This window comes from Peromyscus leucopus, chromosome 12 (genome assembly GCF_004664715.2).
Source record: "Peromyscus leucopus breed LL Stock chromosome 12, UCI_PerLeu_2.1, whole genome shotgun sequence".
Taxonomy (NCBI): Eukaryota; Metazoa; Chordata; class Mammalia; order Rodentia; family Cricetidae; genus Peromyscus; species Peromyscus leucopus.
The window spans coordinates 34,175,600-34,196,168 of NC_051073.1; the positions used below are offsets into that span (position 1 = coordinate 34,175,600).

The window sequence follows — 20,569 nt, forward strand, 5'->3', positions numbered from 1 at the left end:
GAGTAAAATATCATATGTATAATGTTTCTGTGTTTATATGATATAGTGTATATAAATATACATATTGACAAGTAAGTTATAGGAAATATTAGATACTTTCTAATACTGTGCTAAACATTTTCGTGTCTAAATTTCAAGTAAAATTAAAATAATCTAGGATTACTTAGCAAAGAGAAAATTGTAAAATTTCATCTATATCTTGTAGTTCCAAACATGAATGGTTTGTATTTTAGAACTTTTTAAAATGTATAGGCTTTTGTGTTGTCCCAAATCACACCTTTAAAACTATATATTGCTATTTAAATACAAATCTATTAGAAGGTTTCTCTGTCAAATGACTCTATGACTTTATCTTTCATCATAATTTCCTTGATTTGCTATAATTAAAGATCAGGCAAAAAACATACAAATTAGGTCAACACACCTTTCTCATATAGTATTTATGATGATAACTAAAACTTTAACCAAGAGAAAAGAATAAAATTTCAATGAAATGCTTTTTTTTGTTGATGTTGTTCTTAAACTTAGTTTTTGAGAAGTGACTTGTGAATCATACAAAGGTCAAGACCATCCTGCTTTTGAACTGAATTCAGATTATATGATACTGTACTGAGTAGTGCCATCATTATCAATTTTATGTTAGCCATGCATTCATTTATCTAAAGGTCGTGGTAGTATTATGTGCTTTTAGTGAAAATGTGTGGAATCAATAATGAAAAATGTTGGTATATGAAATTGTAAAGTCAAAGGGACATATTCTAGCCTGTATTGCAAATGCATTTCAGAAACATGATGCCCAGTTCACAGTCATCCAGTTGGTAGGAATGCTCCGTGGGATAGCATCAGGCATGAAGTACCTTTCAGATATGGGCTATGTCCACCGGGATCTTGCTGCTCGGAATATCTTGATCAACAGTAACCTGGTGTGTAAAGTTTCTGACTTTGGACTCTCTCGGGTGCTTGAAGATGACCCTGAAGCTGCTTATACAACTAGAGTGAGTAATGGGGATTCCCGCTATCTTTGTTTTCCATATTATAAATATCTGGGTGTACAAACAAGTAGAAATGAAACTTAGAATCGTGTGTCAGTTATGTTTCCAATGAATGGAGACAACTCTTAATAATAAAAATATCATTTATTGTGTTAAAAACTGATAGTTTTCATTTAACAGCCAAATAATTGTTATAATTCTGAAATAACATGCCTGGCCAAACACAGCAAGGTTTCTACATGCCTAAATTATTGGTATTTTACTACACACTATTTTTTGATTGAATGACCTTTATAACAGGCATGTTTGGTAAATTCTTTGGGTTCTTATACTACTAGATTATTTTTAAAGCATTTAAAATTAATTTCCTCAATAAATATTTAAAAGTTAAAGGAAGACTATTCTTTATCCTGTTTTGAGGCTTTCTTTCATCCATAACATGTATGTTCTAAATATGTCTTTGTGTAGCAGGTTCACTTCATTAATGAACATATTCTTTGTATATAAGGAAAACATTTACCCTCGTAGCTAGTAGAATGCGTTTATAACAACAGTGAGTTCAAATATACAGCTCTGAACACCTGATGGAGTTAAAAACATGGGTGGTTAAACAACGATTAACAGTCTCCCTTGAAGCTTCTCCTCTGCTCTCCACACACATCAGCCGGTACAGGGTCTACAAAAACAACATCATATTTCTGACTACACTCTCCTCCCAGGAGAAAACATATGTAGCAAAGGAAAATATTTACTTATCATCCTAAGAAATGATTTTATTCTCCCCACTACTGCTCTGTCCTCTAAAGATATCTTCTGTAAGGGTCTGCCACTCTATAAACTTCTAACAGTGCAGAAGGCGTATTGTTGCTTGTTTTGTTCCTATAACAACTGTCATATCCCAAAAGATCATCCAGGTTTAATAAAGCACATCTGATAGAAGATTTATATTTGAACTTATTTATAATATAAGCTAGTTCTTGAGCCAGGCTCTAATTTCTCTGTGACATACAACTATTCAATGTGAATATCCTTGACCCCAATTCGAACCTTGATCCCAGAATACTCAAAGGAATGACTGATTTAGTGAGAAGCTGAAAGGGTCTTACAAATATGACCATCTGCTTTCTGGAGATTCAAGTGTGTTTCTGTTCAGAGTTTCATTATACTGGTTGTGACTTTGTTAGAAGTAAAGACACTCGAGGACCATTTCTTTGGAGTTAGTAAAGAAGGAGGAATTGCTATGTCAGTATTCTCATGTATCATTTTTGAATAAGGATGCAAGAGGCTTTGTGTTGAAATTTCAGTGTCAGAAGATTCTTGCCAACCACACCAGCCAAGTGGATTCATTCCCTTCCCACATACAGTCGCTCAGAGCACTTCAGTGTTCATCCTTGTGTTCCTCTGGCACTCTCTCAAATACCCATGGGGTTCCCAGCTTCCTTCTGAGAGGCATCTGCATGTCTACAGTAATTTGGAAGTCGTTGACTTAATCTCCAATAACAAGCTTTGTTTAGTACAGTAATTTCATGATTTACTCTTAAGATGAGTATGATTATAAAGTCATTGGGCTGCTATTTTTTTATGTAAACACACCAAAACAGCTGAGTTGCCATTCTAAGCAGTTCTGTAGAGGATGTATACTAACTGAAGGATCACTGTCAAGCAAAAATATTAGAGAGCTCCTCTTTCTGAAATTTAAAGCTGAATGTGTCAAGTAGCATTAATAAAAATTATTTAAGCAAAATAATTGGGGAAATACACTTGAATGAGAGAAAAGATTTTACTATGAATAAGAAAACTAATATCACATAAAATATAAAATATATAATACATAATAATATTTATTTATTTTATTTTCTAAACAAAACTAGTTTTATCCAGTTAAAATGCTATATTATTTATTTGGCTTAATATTCAGTGATTATTGTCTTTTACAAAAAAAATGTTCAAAAGGCACATATTTTATATGAATCTGATGAACCCACTTTAGACGTAACACTTTATTTACTTAAGTAACACTTAACGTATTTTGCATTGTGTCTGTATTTTTTTTTTTTACAGTTCAGGAATTAGTATTCAGTATTTCAATGCATTGACTCTTGGCCAATGCCTTTCTGGATGCTGTTGCCTTTTGGTAGAGAGAAACCAAACAAAGACATCATGAACTATATTTGATTCTATATTGTTGACAGGTTTCTGCTCCTTCCATTTTTTTTTTTCAAAAATCTCTGTGAGATTCAGGCAAAATAAAAGAGAAGTACAGAAATTCTGTCAATTAACTGTGTACTTAAAAAAAAAACTTAGAGATTTGACACACAGATCAGCAGGCAGGAGCACTTATGTAAAAACTTGGGCTCAGGTAAACATAATTTAAATAGTGAGTAAATAAAATGTAAATCTTCAGATAGAGTATTTAGGAAGTGGAGAATATGCTTGGTCTCTAAACATATTGCCTGTTTCTTCATTGCTGTTCTTTTCTGTGGTCTTAATTATATAGTGATCTTTCCTTATGTTCTGAGCAGTGTTATGAAATAAGGGGTCAAATAAGCAGTCATTTGCATGTGCATGTGTGTGTTTGGTGTGTGATTCTATTTTCATAAGCATTTTAAGAAGAAATCAGCTATTTTTCAGCTATCTTCAGGACTCACATCCATTTGTTACTCTTCATTTTTACTTGCAAATTATGCAAAAATTTCAAATGTTGACACTGCACAGTTTGCAATACTGTTATGTATCCTGTACCCTCTAAAATCTCACTTCAAACTCTTGGAATGTTACAAGTGGAAAGGCTATAAAGTTTTAGTGTTGTTAAGAAAATGGCTTCATCCTCATAGACTCCCTGAAACGCTCTAGGGATCCCTACAGATGCCTGAATGACACTTTGAAGATCATTGCCACAAGTGCTTTATCAGGAACAGTACCTTAGAAACTAAATAAATATCTCGGTAGCCATTCAATGATATACATCTAAAATATGAGGTAGTTTTATGCAATCTGATATGTTTTAAAGAGCTGTTTGTGAAGCATAAGTGCAGCTGCTTCACAAATCATACTGGAAGCCCCTGGATTTCATTTGGTGGGTGGGACTGGAACATGCAGCCCCACAAATATAAATCCCCCCAAAGTTCTGCTGTTCGGTAACAAACAACAAAGAATTTCCTCTTTCTGTTTTTTCAACATGTTACTTTCAAAGTATAATTATGATGATTCCGTTCTTCATTGTTTTGGCCTGTTGTACTATCTAGCTATTATTCTTAAGGAACCGTGTCGGAAGGCAAGCATCTAATCATAGAAGTTGTATTCTGACTTCCACACACATGGATAATCCATGGTACATGCTCTTTGGCTTCTGCTCTCCCTCCTCCCCCCCTCTCATCACACATACATATATATGCATACTCATGCATACCCATATATATATATACATAAATACATACATGTATATATATATATATATCCACGCAAATGAAAACACAAAATAAATAAAGAAATTAAATAAAAGAACCATATTGCTATTGGTGACAAATTTGTGCCACTCAATAACTTTTCAATTTTTCTTTTTTATATGATTTTTTTTTCAGTTAAACATATTTATATCTATGCATACCAGCATGCTTCTATGCCAATTAACATTCTTACTATCATGTTCAAATAGTACCCACAATTCCAGTCTACCAGTGGTAAATCTGCTGTTACATGCATGGTTTCCAGAAGAGAAAGAATAGACTTTTACCTAATCTATATACCATGCAATCAGGCAGCCTATTCTATTTTACAATCTCAATCATCTTAGGCATGTAATTATTGCATGGATTGTTTTAGGAAATTTGAGAAAACCGCTTGGCTTTCTCTTGGTTCTATCTTCCAGTGTTACATCGTTTTCTCTTTACTTCATTCTGACAGTGCACAATGAGCATAACCAATCAAATTTCAAGCATGGTTAAGAGCATCCCATCTTTGGTCATAAAGAAAATTTTATATTCTGTAGCCTTTCGATCTGTGACTCTACTGACTTGATTCTAGCTTTATATTTGTGACTATGCTGAATTGATTGATTGTGGATAGCTTTGTAAAATATAGCTTCATATTTACAATGAATAAAAAGGATGACTAATGTGAAGAACTTAACTGGTCTTGTTCACAAAACCTTCATTTTAAATGATGTTCCTACTCTTTGTTCTAGAAGGATTCTCAACTAAAAGCTATTAACATCAAAAGTGACATGGTACAAAACATATTAGATAGATACTTTGTTTTCATAAGAATGAAAAATATTTTCTAATAAATTTCTAATCAATGTTCTATGTATATTAACAAGAAACTTTCGAACTCAATTAATAAAACCAAGGCCAAATTACTTCCCACTTTCTTATATTGGGCATGACAAATCCTGTATGTAACTTCACAAAATGAAGCTACTTACTCCTACAAAGTCTACATGATTTGTTAATTTTAGTAATCAATGTTATAATAAAAATTGATAAGTCACCTTGAACATTCTCAACATTCATTTTAGACAGATGGCTATTGTGATCATTGTAGCCTGGGAAAAAACAAATCTGTCTATATTCATGGGACAGAGAATCAAGGCTGTAATTTGGAAGTGGAACCCTGAGTAAGGAAGCTTTATGGAAATGTATATAAATATATTATCCATGGTCCCTGGAGGGATTATTTTTCTATGAAATGTATGATTCACTGCTTCACAGATTTGTGCAGTAAATTTGTGGCTACTGTGTTCCAGACACAATCCTGGAGACTAAGAATCTTGAAGTGAGCAGAGCCAAGATCTGTTAGCATGGGTTTGTACTCACTGTAACTCAGACCAGGCAGGGAAAGCAAGTGAAGGAAGAGCAATTACATAAAAGGAAAAGCTCATTGTTTTTTATCTTTTCCCCCTTTTCTAGCAGAGAGGCCAAGTGTTACTCTGTAGCCCCACCAGGCCTAAAATACTCTATGTATCTGTATCATTTCCTTTTGCTAACAAGCTCTGTTCCCTCTAATCCCTTACTCTATACCTACCCTCTGTGGTTCTATATATTGTAGCTTAGCTATCATTTATTTTACAGCTAATATCCACATATAAGCAAATACAGACCATATTTATCTTTCTGGGTCTAGGTTATCTCAGTCAGGATGATTTTTTTTGCTAGTTCTATCCAATTGCCTGCAAATTTCATGATGTCATTTTTAACAGCAGAGTAATACTCCCTTGTGTATTTTTCTTTATCCATTCTTCTGCTGAGGGACATCTAGGTTGTTTCCAGTTTCTGGCTACTTTAAAAATGATAGCAACGAACCTGTTTGAGCAAGCGTCCATGTGCAGTAGGATGAAGCATCTTTTAAATATATGCCTGAGAGTGGTATAGCCAGAGCTTGAGTAAGATCAGTCCCTGTCTTACTGATGAACACAACGCCGATTTCCATAGTGGCTGCTTAAGTTTGCACTCCCAACAGCAATGGATAAGTGTTCCTCTTAATTCATATATTCACAAGCATGAGATGTCACTTGTTATGTTGATCTTGGACATTCTTACAGGTGTAAGATAGAGTCTCACAGTAGTTTTGATTTGCATTTCCCTGATAGCTAATGATGCTAAATATTTCTTTAAGTGTTTCTCAGCTATGTGAATTTCCTTTTTAGAATTCTCTGTTTAGATCTGCACTCCATTTGTAACTGGGATATTTGCTTTCTTGATATCTAGTATTTTGAATATAACCCTCTATCAGATGTGTAGTTGATAAAAAATCTCTTTTCATGTCTGCTATTTTGAATAACGGTGTCCTTTGCCATGCAGAACCTTTTCACTTTCATGAGGTCCCATTGATTAAATGTTGATCTTAGAAAGTGTGCTAACAGTGTTCTGTTTTGGAAAATCTTTTCCTGTGCAAATGAGTTAAAGGTGATTTCGCAATTTCTCTTCTCTCAGGTTCAGTGTCAGCTTTTATGTTGATATCTTTGATCCATTTGGAGTTTAGTTTTGTGTGTGATGATAAGTATGGATCTATTTGAATTCTTCCACATGCAGTCTTCCAGTTTGACAAGCCTGTCTAGATCTGTACCCCATTTTAAATTAGGATAGTATTTTTCTTGATGTCTAGTTTCTTGAGCGCTTTATATATTTTGGATATTAACCCCACCAGATGTGTAGTTAGATTAACAATTGAGCTGTCACTTATTCCTACTGGCAGAGGAAAAGTCAATTTTTTTTCTAATGATTGACAATGGATGTATCAGCCACTCCAGGACAGGCCTCCTGTTCAGGAGCAATTGAGCAATATATGTTGGACTCCACAGATTCTTTTATGTGCTTTCATTTAGTCACAGTTTGGTGTTTTGTTTTATTTTGTTTTTTTGACTTTGGGTTTGGAGGGGTTTTTTTGTATTGGATTTTTTTTTAAAAGAACTTAAAGTTGAGTGAGTAAGGAGGGAGAGAGGATCAAAATATAGGTAGGGAGAACATCTGGAAGGATTGGGGAGGGGAAGAATATGATCAAAATATATTTAAATTTAAAAGCTTCTCTAAATAAGAAAAAATAAAGTGTGTATGAATAAATAAATGAAATGCAGAACCTGTCATGTAAAATTTAACTGGATTTTGGAAAAAATTGGAGCCATATTAGGTCATATTTTATCTTATACTTCAGGTTTTATTTTGTGTTATAGGTGCACATTTCCTGTCATGTTAACTTACTTTTATATTGTTTTGGGAGCATCTAGAAGGGCCATAAACATTGCTTACTTGTGCTTTCATTTTTGCATCCTTAGAAATCTTCGAATGTGAGTATTCTCCTGTCTATTGATAAATTCTTAATCATTTTACATAATGTTGAAAATCTCAAGTTCAAGGATGGGCTTTTGCTTCTTTAGAACCATTTGTCTCTGTTCTCTCATGGCAACCAACATCTGCTGAAACTGTTCTCTCAGTGGTCCTTAGGTTGGAGCTATTTAGGATTAGAATAGATGTTTCCCCTGGGATGTGCTTCCCCGTGGATTGTGCCTTGTTGTCTACTGCAGTGAGTGGAGCTGAGTCCCTGATAACAGATAGATGCTAAGACCTTCAGCACAATGATTTATCTCTGTAGTTCAGCTTTCAACCTGAGAGGCTAATATTTGTCTACAGGTTCAATACTCAATCACTCTGAGTTGAATCAGATTAACCCTCCTGAATACTTTGTCATTTGAAGTACAATCTGACAGAGCTCATAGGCAAAGATAGGAAATGAGAATTCTCAGAATAGTTGCTAAATCAACAGGGAATTATTTTCACAAACAAATCTATTATTAACATCTATTTAGATGTTAAAAAGAGTAGTAGATATTGCATAGTATGCTTTTGCACCTAGGCATTTAAGCGATTGTACTTGTCTTTAGAAGTCAAACCAGAGGCCACCCACATGCAGCAAGTGAACAGACATCAAATGAGCAGCAACTGGGAGGGGGGAGATTATAATTTGGCCAAGTGTCTTATGCAGTGATTCTCAACCTATGGGTCATGACCCCTCTGTTGTAGAATGACACTTTTTACAGGAGCCACATATACAATATCCTGCATATCATATATTTGCATTATGGTTCATAATAGTAGCAAAATTACAGTTACGAAGTAATTTTATGGTTGGGGGTCACCACAACATGAAGAGCTGTATTAAAGGGTTGCAACATTAGCAAAGTTGTGAACCCAGATCTGATTTTAAAAACTATCAAATTTAAATCATGATTTCCTAAAATTCTGACTTTCAGAATTTTGTAAGAACAGTTCACTATTTTATTTTAAAGACTAGAAGAGGTCTTTTAAACTTTTAAACTTCTGTGACTAACACTGGAATGGAACATAGCAGTTAAGCACTATTTCATTGAACCCCAATCCCATATATTTAAAACTTTTTATTCACTGGGTGTGGTGGAGCACATCTTTAATCCCAATACTCTGGAGGCAGAAGCAGGCAGATCTCCATGAGTTTGAAGCCAGCCTGGTCTAGAGAGCAAGTTCCAGGAAACCCAAGTCTGTTACTCAAACCCTGTCTCAAAACATAAATAAAACACACAAGATAAATAAACAATGAAACTCTTTATTCATCCTCTTAATTATTCTATAAATTATATAGAAGTAACACAAGATACGTGTTCAAGAAGATAACGAGTTTGGAATGAAGGTAATCTCTCTTAAAAAGCTCAAAATTGATTATCACTGTTAACGTCAGCCCCCTTGCTGTTTACGTACATTTAGCACAGAAATTTGAAAACTGAAGAGCTAAGGTTTATAAGATAGTCAAGCTGTTAGGCTGTTAGAGAAGGTAACAGTTTTATGTTCCCCATGGTCCTCAGTTTATATATGGCAAAATAACTTCAGAAATGTCAAGCAACTTGGCAAAATTAAACAGGAGGATCAACACAGGACCCAGAAAACAACATTATTATTTCTACTAAAATGAAGTAACCAAGTGGGACAGATAACTGAATATTCCCCAGCAGCACCAATTCTTAGAGCTTCCCCTTGATGGATGCTGCTTAGAAATGACTAGGTCTGATGCTTCCAATATAGGAAGCAAGCATTAACTTCAGATTCTGCTGAGATTGAGATGGAGATTCCTCTGAAGTTGAGGTTTTAGATATAGTCCATATGCTGCTATTCTGGGACTGCTCCAAAGGACTGAGATCTTTCCTCAAATGCATAAATATCTGGGGAGTTTTAAATGTGGATATAGAAGACATTCAAATAAATGCTTAGTTTAAAAACCTATTAAAATATGGAAAAATGAATCATCATAAATTATTTGTATAACTAATTGTACTTCTAAAGTGTTCTGAAAGCTGGGTGGTATTTTACCAAGAAGTTGTAAATTATGAAATGAGTTCCAAGTTTAAGTACATCAATAAAGTTGTGATAAAACTGTTTTGCTGTTCAGGAATCACATGGGCCAAGTAATGACAGCATACTGTCTCATCAAATCCAACATTTTGCATATTTCATTGAAACCTGTGTTTGGCAGTTATTAAAAAACTAGTTACACATGTTTAATGTATTTATTAATAAACTCTAAGCCGATTTCAAAACAAATTACAAACCTTAAAAAAATCTGAGATGAACTGTTGAGGTGGATGATTAGGAAGGAAGAAGTTTTGTGTTCAGCATCATGAGCAGAATGATGTATAAGATTTGGAGTTAATTGTTTGTAAGAAATATAGTAAGTGTGTCTTTCATACCATTCAATTCAACCCTAGAGTTACTCAGGCAAAAATAAGACTCCATTGTAAGTTATGACAGTATCAAAGCTTCTGAGTCCCACTTTCTTCAGGTCACACATTTCTTCAGGATTGTTCTGTGCCCTTGGCTTGCCGGCATTGCAGATGAGGACACTCTGCTCTCCAAGTCAGTGCTTCTACTGAAATCCTAGGCCACTAGGAAGCACCACCTGAGAGGGACAATGATACCTAACCTATTAGATTAATTAGAGGCTCACTGAGAATAGAAAATAATCACCCCTAAAAAAAATAGGAGAAGGCAAGGACATGAGAAAATGATTAGAATTAAGGAAAATTCCAGAAAGGATATGGCTAAGCCATCAAAAATCTAGGTATCAAATTCATTCTTGAGAATTGTACTGTTAATTTTCATAATGAAGTTAAATCCCAGGACAAGAACAGAACTATCTACAGAAAGAGTGAGTGTGTGAAACAAGAGGTTCAAGCTCAACCAGTTTATATAAAAGCCCCAGTCCTGGATTCATCTGGCTCCATGTCTTTAGCTCCTCGTGAATTATCATGCATCATCTGAAACAGCAGCTCTCACTCAGGGTGATGCCATTCCCCCATTGGACATTTGCTACTGTCTCAAGCTACTTTGGGGTTTCATAATTGGGAATCACTAGTCTCATTTACACACAAAGGGAATAAAGGCATCTAGAATGCAGAGTCCCCGTCAATGGAATAATCTGATCTGAAATGCCAAGAGCAGCCTTTTAGAGAACCGGGCTTTAATGTTACCCTACATGTGTAAGGAATAAGAGTGAGAAGACAGCCATGTTCTCTAGTCTCACCGAATATAGGTGCATCAGGGAAAGAAGGAAGAAAGAAAGTCAGTATAGGTGCACAATGGAATATTCTTCTCTGAAAATAATAGAACCCTACCATTTGTATCCACGTTGGTGGCCTGGGGAATGCTATGCTAAGTGGTTCATGTGTATTGTAACAAAACTGATCTCATAGAAACTAATATGGAACGAGGGTTACCAAGAAGGGATAGAGGGTGTAAGGTAGAGGAATGAAGGCAAATAGTTAACCAATAGGTGCTGTGCTGCAGAGAGACAAAAACCAGAAGTTTTGCATGGGTGAGTGTAGACAGTAATAATACGCTATACACTTTAAAAAGCTGGAGGGAGGGCCCCATCACAGGAAGCAGTGGGAAGAAGGCCTCCCAAGGGGGGGGGGGACAGTGTGATTTTAAGGCACCAAGAACTTAGGAGAAAAGGGATTCGACTAAGATAAGCAAGCTTTTCTTGAATGCCTGATCTCTTGCCAAGACAATAAATATAAATATAAGCAACAATTCTGTGTGGTCGACATGGACCTACATGCGCTACACTCATAACCTTTACTTTTATTGCACATTCAGCTTTCTTGAGCTTGTGACTTCAAATTATAGTTTGGGAACACTATATTTTATTTTTTTTTTATTTAAGTCAATGGATGTTTTACTAGTTCATTATATTAGTTCTGTATCTTTGTACTAGTGGTGAACAAAAGGATTTTGAAACTACAAGGCTGGAACTGAACAATTTGTAATGATATACTCATTTTTTTTCCTTTTAATTCTACAGTCATTTTATTGATTCTAATCCTCTTCTGTAGTTGGTGTTTTTAATTAAATATACTCAAGGTCAAGTTCTTCTGCGGTCATTTAAAGCCAGAGTGACTTGATACTTCCCTACATGGAAAATTCAAAACCTTTTTAGTCTGGTTTAGTTAACAAGGACAGCAAAAACTGCTAACTTTCAATATTGCTTTGTAGTCAATAGTGAGCTTTTCATGATTTCCTCACGTAATGAATTTATGTAACATTATAGGGGTGTTAACTAGTTACTAATGGAAGTTAGTTGCATGAGAGGAAAGGATAGGAAGCTTACAGTTCAATTTGTTAAGGATCACACATTTTATCTTTTGTGGCTACATAGTAAAAACCTGTTAATTATGGAAATTCTAATTATTAAGAAGCCTCAATCATAAAATTTTTTCGGACTAATATTTTTTGGTAAATCAATAAAAGGTTTATTTGTGATATCTTTAAATTCTAAGAGGATGGCTTGAGTTTTAAATACTGGGGATCTTATCATTTCTTTCGTGATTTCGGTGTTCTTTTGATATATTTAGGGGTAAATTTATTTCTCAAGATGTTTTCCAATCAGATCTTAGAAAATGCCCACTGAACCTACCACTCCCTACTGAAGTATTGGGTGCTAATAGCTTCTGGGAGAAAAGTAGTTACTATCTATAGCTGTGCGCAAAGTAATTTGCCCTTCAGGCTTCTATGCTTAGTTCCATACCCATGGTCACAAGTATCATCTTTCCTAAACTCAGCAGGATTTAAAGGAAAAGGTATATAGATACTTGAAAAGGTGTTATAGGGAGGAAAAATGTTAAAAGCGTAGGGGAGGATACTAGAGAGACTAGGGGTTTCCTGTAACCACAGTCCAGGTTTTTTATGCATGGAATTGTCAAAGGAAAAAATAAATAAATAAAATACAAGTTAAATGTGGAGAAAATAGAACATTAGGATGTTTTAGCAGAATCCTATATTCTCCTTCAGAACAGATACCCTGTACAATTATGTCTGATTTTAATATTATGTATATTATATGTTATATTTCTTATTCACTATACATGCAATTTTTATGTCCCAAGGGAGGGAAGATACCAATACGGTGGACATCACCAGAAGCAATTGCCTATCGCAAGTTCACATCAGCCAGCGATGTGTGGAGTTATGGGATTGTTCTCTGGGAAGTGATGTCTTATGGAGAAAGACCATATTGGGAGATGTCCAATCAGGATGTAAGTGTGCGCTTGTGGTTTATGAGTTATGAGTTGAGATTAAAACTTCAAGCTGTGCAAGGAAGTGGAGCATAATGAAGCCAGGTGGTGCCTACTTGATGACACCAAAGCTGAATACTTAAATGAAATATAAAAAAAAAATATTCTTGCATCTTGTAAGGGCATGAATTGAGCTGTTTTTAGAAATTTTTTCCCTCAAGCAGAGACTTAAGAATGGAACAAAAAGGAGCATTTCTGACAAGAATGTAATAAAATAATGTGTGTGTTCATGTGCATGTGCAGGCACATCATGGAATATGATGTTTCTACTAAACTTTATTAAGAATATGCCTGCCAACCTGGGCTACAGAGTGAGTTCCAGGAAAGGCGCAATGCTACACAGAGAAACCCTGTCTGAAAAAAACCAAATATATATATATATATATATATATATATATATATATATATATATATATGCCTGCCATCACTTCTTGACTCAATTTTTACAACTGCTCCAGTATTTAGCTTACTTAAATTTAGTATTCCAAAATGACAAAATTAATAATCTCTGCCATGTTGTTTCTAATAATACTCTAGGCTTGCACATGAATTTCATCACAAAAATTGAGTCAGGCTGGAGGAAACAATCTTAACTATAGTATGAGTCGTTGTTTTTTTTTTTTTTTTTTTAAGGAATTGTGCTTGGATTTATTACATATTGCCACTGCTTAGGAAAAATATACTATTAGCACATGGGATTAGCACATTTCTTCATGCTTACCAGAAATTTTAAGCATGAACCCAAATATATAAGAAAGCAAGATGAGATGATGCTACCCAATTTCAAGTCACTGCTTATGGGATTGCCTCTACTATATTTTGATATATAGATAATATGGAATTTCTCAAATGTGCTGAGTGTTTTTAAATACAATAAGTATAGGAAAATCACACTAAGTTTTCCATGTATTTTCTCCAAATTGTGGTTATATCAGAGCAACTAATGCATAGTACCTGGGCCAGCAAATTTAGCATGGCTTAGGAACTTGTTAGGAATAAAAATTCTCAGGATTTACCCCCTTGGGTGGATGATTCAGAAACTCAGTCATTGAGAGAAAAGTACTTTGTACATTAAGAACTCTTCCAGATGGTTCTGATTTACATTAAGCTTTTAAAATTACTGCTTTATGTATTTTAAAACAGTAATACACTACATATTGAAGTTTACAAAAGAGAACTTCTCTGGTTTACAAAATTCTAAACTGTGGTATGGCTAGAATCTGCATCCTGATTTATTTTGCATGAACCAATACATGACTTATATAATAATCTGCATAATAAAAATAATTTTTAATAGCAACAAATTTCCTATACTATGAACTTTATTTTTGCCTTGATTTGCAAAAGACCTTTACACACATTGCTTTCTCTTATTTAATTTTCCTTTATATAACATTGTCAGGCATGGATAATTTTTTTATGTCTACACCCAGCTATTGTCTTCTTGGGTAATTAAAAAAAAAAACTCTTATTGAACTTTAAAATATTCCTACCAGTGTGAATGAAAACATCCAATGAGTCTCTTGTCTTCTGTCCCCAAAAACTCTGCTTCTCACGTAGGTAATCAAAGCAGTGGATGAGGGCTATCGCCTCCCACCTCCCATGGACTGCCCAGCTGCCTTGTATCAGCTGATGCTGGACTGCTGGCAGAAAGACAGAAACAACAGACCCAAATTTGAGCAGATCGTCAGCATTCTGGACAAGCTCATCCGGAATCCAGGCAGCCTGAAGATCATCACCAGTGCAGCAGCAAGGTGACACATTAGATGTGCATGATGCACTCCCTATACAATGCATGTTCCCTCCTCCACTCCAACTGTGTTCTCAGAAACCATAGTTCTCAGAACTGGAGAGATACTGCTGGCTTGTCTTTCCTTAACTTGGGGAATAATTCTCTTGTGACTTTAGAATAATGACGGAAATATTACTAGGATTCTTACTTAGAAGTGTCTCTCCAAGCTTAAGTCTGGGAAATATGAAAGCTGAACACATAGCTTATTTTGCCTCCATCATTCAAGGAAAAGGAAGGTGGGCTATTTGCTTAAAGCTATCTTCCAATAGGTGAGCCCAGTCTGATGGTGCACACCTGTAAATCCAGCCTTGGAGATGTGGAGGAATCCAAGGTCACATAATGAGATCAAGCCAGCCTGAGTTACTGGAGACTCTTAACAAAACCAGCAACAACAAAAACACAAAACAAACCCATAGATCAGGCAGTGTGAGTGTGTGATTGGTTATATGTATGTGTGTGTGTAAATATGTAAATACATAAGAGGTTCAATTAATTATGAATTTTGACAAAATTTTTATATAAATACTTAATGTAATTTTAAGAGATAAAGGAATGTCCCTAATTTACATTGAAGAAAATATTAAAATTTAAAGTACAAGCATTAATTACAGCATTTTGAAAATGAGGCCAAAGGGGAAATGAGCACCCATATATATATACATATGTGTGTTCTTTTTTTTTCTTGAAAAATTCAAGTTCTGTCATGTGGTTTTATAGACATGTGTTGTAAATGGAGTAGCAGGATCAAACTAAGTAATGCTTAATCATTTTAGATATTTAACTTTCAGATCAGTTAGTTAACTTGAGACATCTTGAGATCTTTGTAAGCCAATATCCTAATGCTTATAAACTATTTTCTACAATCATCATGATGTGCATTAAGTCTCACAGCTTTTTTATCTTATAATGCAAGTGTGTTTCTTTTGATTACAACCTTCCAATCTTAACTCTAACTTAGAGAAAACTCTATTCTCTCTGTTTCTGTGTTGGACCAGGTTTAAATTCAGCTTGTAATTTCATACCATAGTTCTTTGTGATTCTGTGAATTATTTCACAAGATCTATTCACATTGTCATAAATATTAAATGTATCAATATATGATAAGAACATGTTCCAAGCACTCGGAAGGCAGAGCCAGGCGGATCTCTGTGAGTTCGAGGCCAGCCTGGCTACAAGTGAGTCCAGAAAGCGCAAACTACACAGAGAAACCTGTCTCGAAAAACAAAAAAAAAAAAAAAAAAAAAAAAAAAAAAAAAAAAAAAAAAAAGAACATGCATGAGTTCTCATGTTTTCTTAATCATTTATTGCTGGTGTTTTTGTTTTTTACCTCACTCCCATTGATGCAATAGGGAAGGTGTTTTTGCAAGATAATTAATTTATTCCTCTTGCTATCCATCTAGAATTGGGAGTACTGGGTAATATTTTAACTCTACTTTTAATTTTTGAGAAAATTCTATGTTATATGAATTTACATTTCTACCAACAATATTACATTTTATTCACATCTTCAATAACTCTTAACATCTATTGCATTTTAAATTATGCCCATCTTACCAGATGTGAGGTGATTTTTATAGTAGTTTTTATTTGCATGTCCCAATGATATGTGAATGGTTTGTGTATCAATTCTAACTTTTTCAGGTCCCTTTGCATAAGAAATCTGCATAAGTCTTTTTGTTTGTGCTTTATTAAGTCATCTGTGGGGTGTTTGTTGTTAACATGTCAGTTTCTTAAACACTGTGGATATTAACCTGCTATTAGCTGTATTATCTGTAAAGATTTCTCCATTCTTTAGCTTCCTTTCATATTTTTTAATGATTTCCTTGTCATGCAGAAGCTTTTAGTTTGTTATAATCATACTTATTTTCCTTTCACTTGTTGGTTTTGCTTTGGTGGCCATATCTAAAAGTCATTTCCAAGACCAATATAACGGTGTTTTTTAAATCTATATTTTTTGTAAGTATTTTATAGTTCAGATCTTATGGTCCAGTCTTTAATCCACTTTGAATTGTGTAGAATGAACATACACGATCAAGATTTATATGATTTTCAATAAAAAGGAAGGAAACCTAAATCATGCTTTTAATGTCATTACAAGAGAATGATGGTTTATTAGTTTCATATAACATTTAGCAGTTACTACAGTGGAATTTATTGATGTATCTTTAGATGAGATTTACCATAATTTATTCTATCAAAATTCATCTCTGTTCCAAACTTCACAAGGAGAGAGAGAATGCAGACTCTGTGGAAATCTACCTGACAGTTTGACAACTGGCTGGATTGTAGACCCTTCCTAGCCAGGGCATATGGTCCTCATTTTACACCTTGAAGCCATTTCTTTTGATCTTTGCTCAGTAGTAACTGTACCAGGGAAAAACAACTCTTTAGCTCTCTTCATCTCATAAGAAGGCATTGAAGCCTTCCACTGGATGATATTATCCATATAAAGATAAATTATGCTATATGATTTAGAGATATTTAACCTCAATTTCAAGGATGAAAATAGTCTTACATCAGATTACAGAATGCTGGGATACACACAAGTATCCAAAGTTTAAGAGACTTTCTAAATTGATTTTTCTATTATGTGACTTTTTGCTGCTATAGCATTAACTACCTAAATAATTTTCAAATTTTTAGTCACAAAACATTAAATTCTAGGGAAAAGATAGATATTTTTCCTACAAAGTACCATTGGTTTTAGTTCGCTTAATATAGAACAGGGGACTCTATGTTTATTTATTGTTATAAAGGCAATTACCTTGGGAGACCAGTCAATACAAAGTCATTATCAACCATATTCATCACCACTCAAGGATCTTAATATATGTTTTCCTTTAGAAATAAAAATGAATTTCTACTGTTTTAGAGTGATTGTTACTTTTTTCAAAATTGATTGAACTCATTTTCTCCTTTAATTTTCAAGAGAATGATTATGTACTTGGGAGATTTTTGGCCACAAAATGAAATTTACGGCCTCTTGCTCTTACCCACTTGTCGTTTCTAGTAATTTTTCAAGGAAGTGTCCCTCTGACCATCATGAGCAAATTCTTCTCCTTTTTGCATACCTTGTCCTCTGTCTTCTCTGCATAGATCTGAAGTTTTTATTTCTATGTCGGCTTTGCCATAGAAATTTATCTTATGACATTATTTCTCACATTTCATGATGACAGGCATCACCAGGGGAATTTACAAAGTGTATCTGACTCTGAATCTTTAAGAAAGAACTCTAGAATCCAGTTATTTGATAAAATTCTGGTGACTGTTTTTCCTCAACAGATGAATTTAAGATGCTGTGTTCAGTACCACATATATGGGCAGATATCTTGGATCACTACATCCCTGTTTTTCTAACATTCCTCAAACCAAAACTTCCCAAGTATAGGTTTCATGATATCTCCAATTTTTGTTCTGAAACTTTCATCTTTCTCTGTCCTACATTTAACCAGATTTCTTATACTGTTTTTCTAGGGGAGTTGAGGTAAATACACCAATACCTATTCATTTACCCAATGGGGTATAGGAATAACTTTTAACATGCCATCTTGCAACATCTGTTCCTGTCAACCAGACTACTGCATTGACTGCCTAATTAAGCTCCTCTTCTGTTTTCCCTGTACCAAACAGCTATCCATATAGCACTCAGATAGTTTTATCCAAAAAATATAACTTCAACCAGTTGTTTATAGCTAATTTGATATTCTCTTTATAACACAGAAGAATTGATTTACTCCTTTGAAGGTTCAAAAAGTCTTGCTTTCTCCTAAACATAATAAAGGCAATATATAGCAAGCCAACAGCAAACATCAAATTAAATGGAGAGAAACTCAAAGCAATTCCATAACTCTTATTTATGTTTAGCCACGTGGCTTGGTACCTTTTCTCAATTCTGCCTTCACATCTTACTTCCTCTGTGTCTGGCTGGAGACACCTGACTCAGCCTCCCTGTTCCCAGAATTCTCCTCTCTCTTTGTCCCACCTATACTTCCTGCCTGGCTACTGGCCAATCAGAACTTTATTTATTAGCCAATCAGAGCAACACTTTCACAGCATACAGAGCGATATCTACAGCAACCTACTTTCTATGTAATAGAAACTATGTAGTCCCTGGAAATGAGGAAGCCAGATGGTCCTGAACATATTGATAATTATGCTACAAAAGATGTACAATATGCAGCTTACAGTACAGATTATAGGATGAAGTAAATAGGTAGCAATGTGGAAAATAAACCCTCTGAAGAGCTTGAATTTGAGCTTTTATCTGCATGGTGGTTGACTTAGCTGTTTGAAGAGTCAATAGGCCCCTCTTCCTACATACAACACACAGTATTCTAGGCATAGGATAAGTGAACTGAAGATATCTTAAGATGAGAAGCGATTTAGAGGTACTTGGGTATGAGTGGGAGATGAGTTATATTACTGAAGAGCAGTGGAGAAAGGATGGTTTTGTCATAGCCTCAAGGTGCAAACAGAAGCCAGAGCACTTATGGTATGAGACCATAGTGAAGACCTTGGGATTAGTTTTCAAATGCATAAGGAATCCATTAGAACATCTGAAGCAGAGAAGTTACATGATGTGATTTGCATAGCTGCCTTCTGGAGGCAAGGTGAACCTGTGAGGAGGAGGGGGTGTTTTAACCTTACAATTGAGCATTTCCACTTGAGCAGCACACTGGCCTCAATGGTACTTCCAGGTCCTTCAGCACACTGAGCATTTCAGGAAGCAGAAGCACCCACATTCACCCATCCCAGATTTTCCTCTGCATCTCTTTGTACTTAAGGAGTCACCTAATGCATCAGGTATTTGTTGCCAGAGTTTTCTGATGATATAATTAAAACCCAATGCCATTATTCTTTTACAGAATGAAATAGGACAGTGAGCATTGTCTTCCTTTTGGATTTTCTGTGTGAATTCTTTAAAACTATAACTCTCTTTAAACAGATTCACAACAGAATCTTTCTATTATGTGTCTTTATGAACATCACTTCCTCAGAGTCCATGACTAGAGTAGACTGTAAAGTAGATGGTCGGATGCTCCCATAACCAAGCCTACATTAGACATTACAAGGCACAGTGAGAAGGGATGTTGTATTAAATTTTATATTATACTCCCCTTTTAAGCAATTGGTTTATTTCCTTAAAAGTAGAGTAAATGGGAAAAGACATATATGAGCTTAGTGTGCTGACAGCACAGCAGTATGAGACTACACAATCTCAGTTAAAAAGCATCCTTCATGTAACATTATTATAAGCCTCATGATCATTATCTAGGTAGAAGACGCAACTGCCCCTCCCAGCTTACATTTGAGTATGGGGGGAAAAGGATACTCAAAAATTATATAATGCCTCACAGAATATGAAAGAAAATCACAAATCATTCAGGAGCCATTAAGGGATGTGAGTTTAATTTTAATTTTATAATTCCCTGGAAATTGGACCTAATAAATTACTTTTGTACTTTATACTAAATTTCTGTAAACAACTGGAAGTATTAACCTTTACAGGCTGGGAAACTCAGAAGACAAAGGAAAACTGCAAAAGAAACATAATAGATGTGTCTAAATTGCATGGCATAAACAGTTGCATCTTCTACCTATAGAATTATCATGAGGCTATAAGACAGGATTTAAAAAGAGATTATAAGGATTATGAGTAGGATCCTAAGATATTATTTTTGTATAACAATAAAG

General features: G+C 34.8%; 1 protein-coding gene across 1 annotated transcript in view; it reads left to right on the forward strand.

The window, feature by feature from the left end:
* The window catches only part of Epha3 (EPH receptor A3), a 315,380-nt gene that overhangs the window by 278,545 nt on the left and 16,266 nt on the right, over positions 1-20,569 (forward strand). Inside the window, exons 13-15 of the mRNA XM_037209666.1 lie at positions 786-995; positions 12,895-13,044; positions 14,644-14,837. Of these exons, the coding sequence (XP_037065561.1) occupies positions 786-995; positions 12,895-13,044; positions 14,644-14,837 (554 nt within the window). The remainder of the gene's footprint in view (positions 1-785; positions 996-12,894; positions 13,045-14,643; positions 14,838-20,569) is intronic.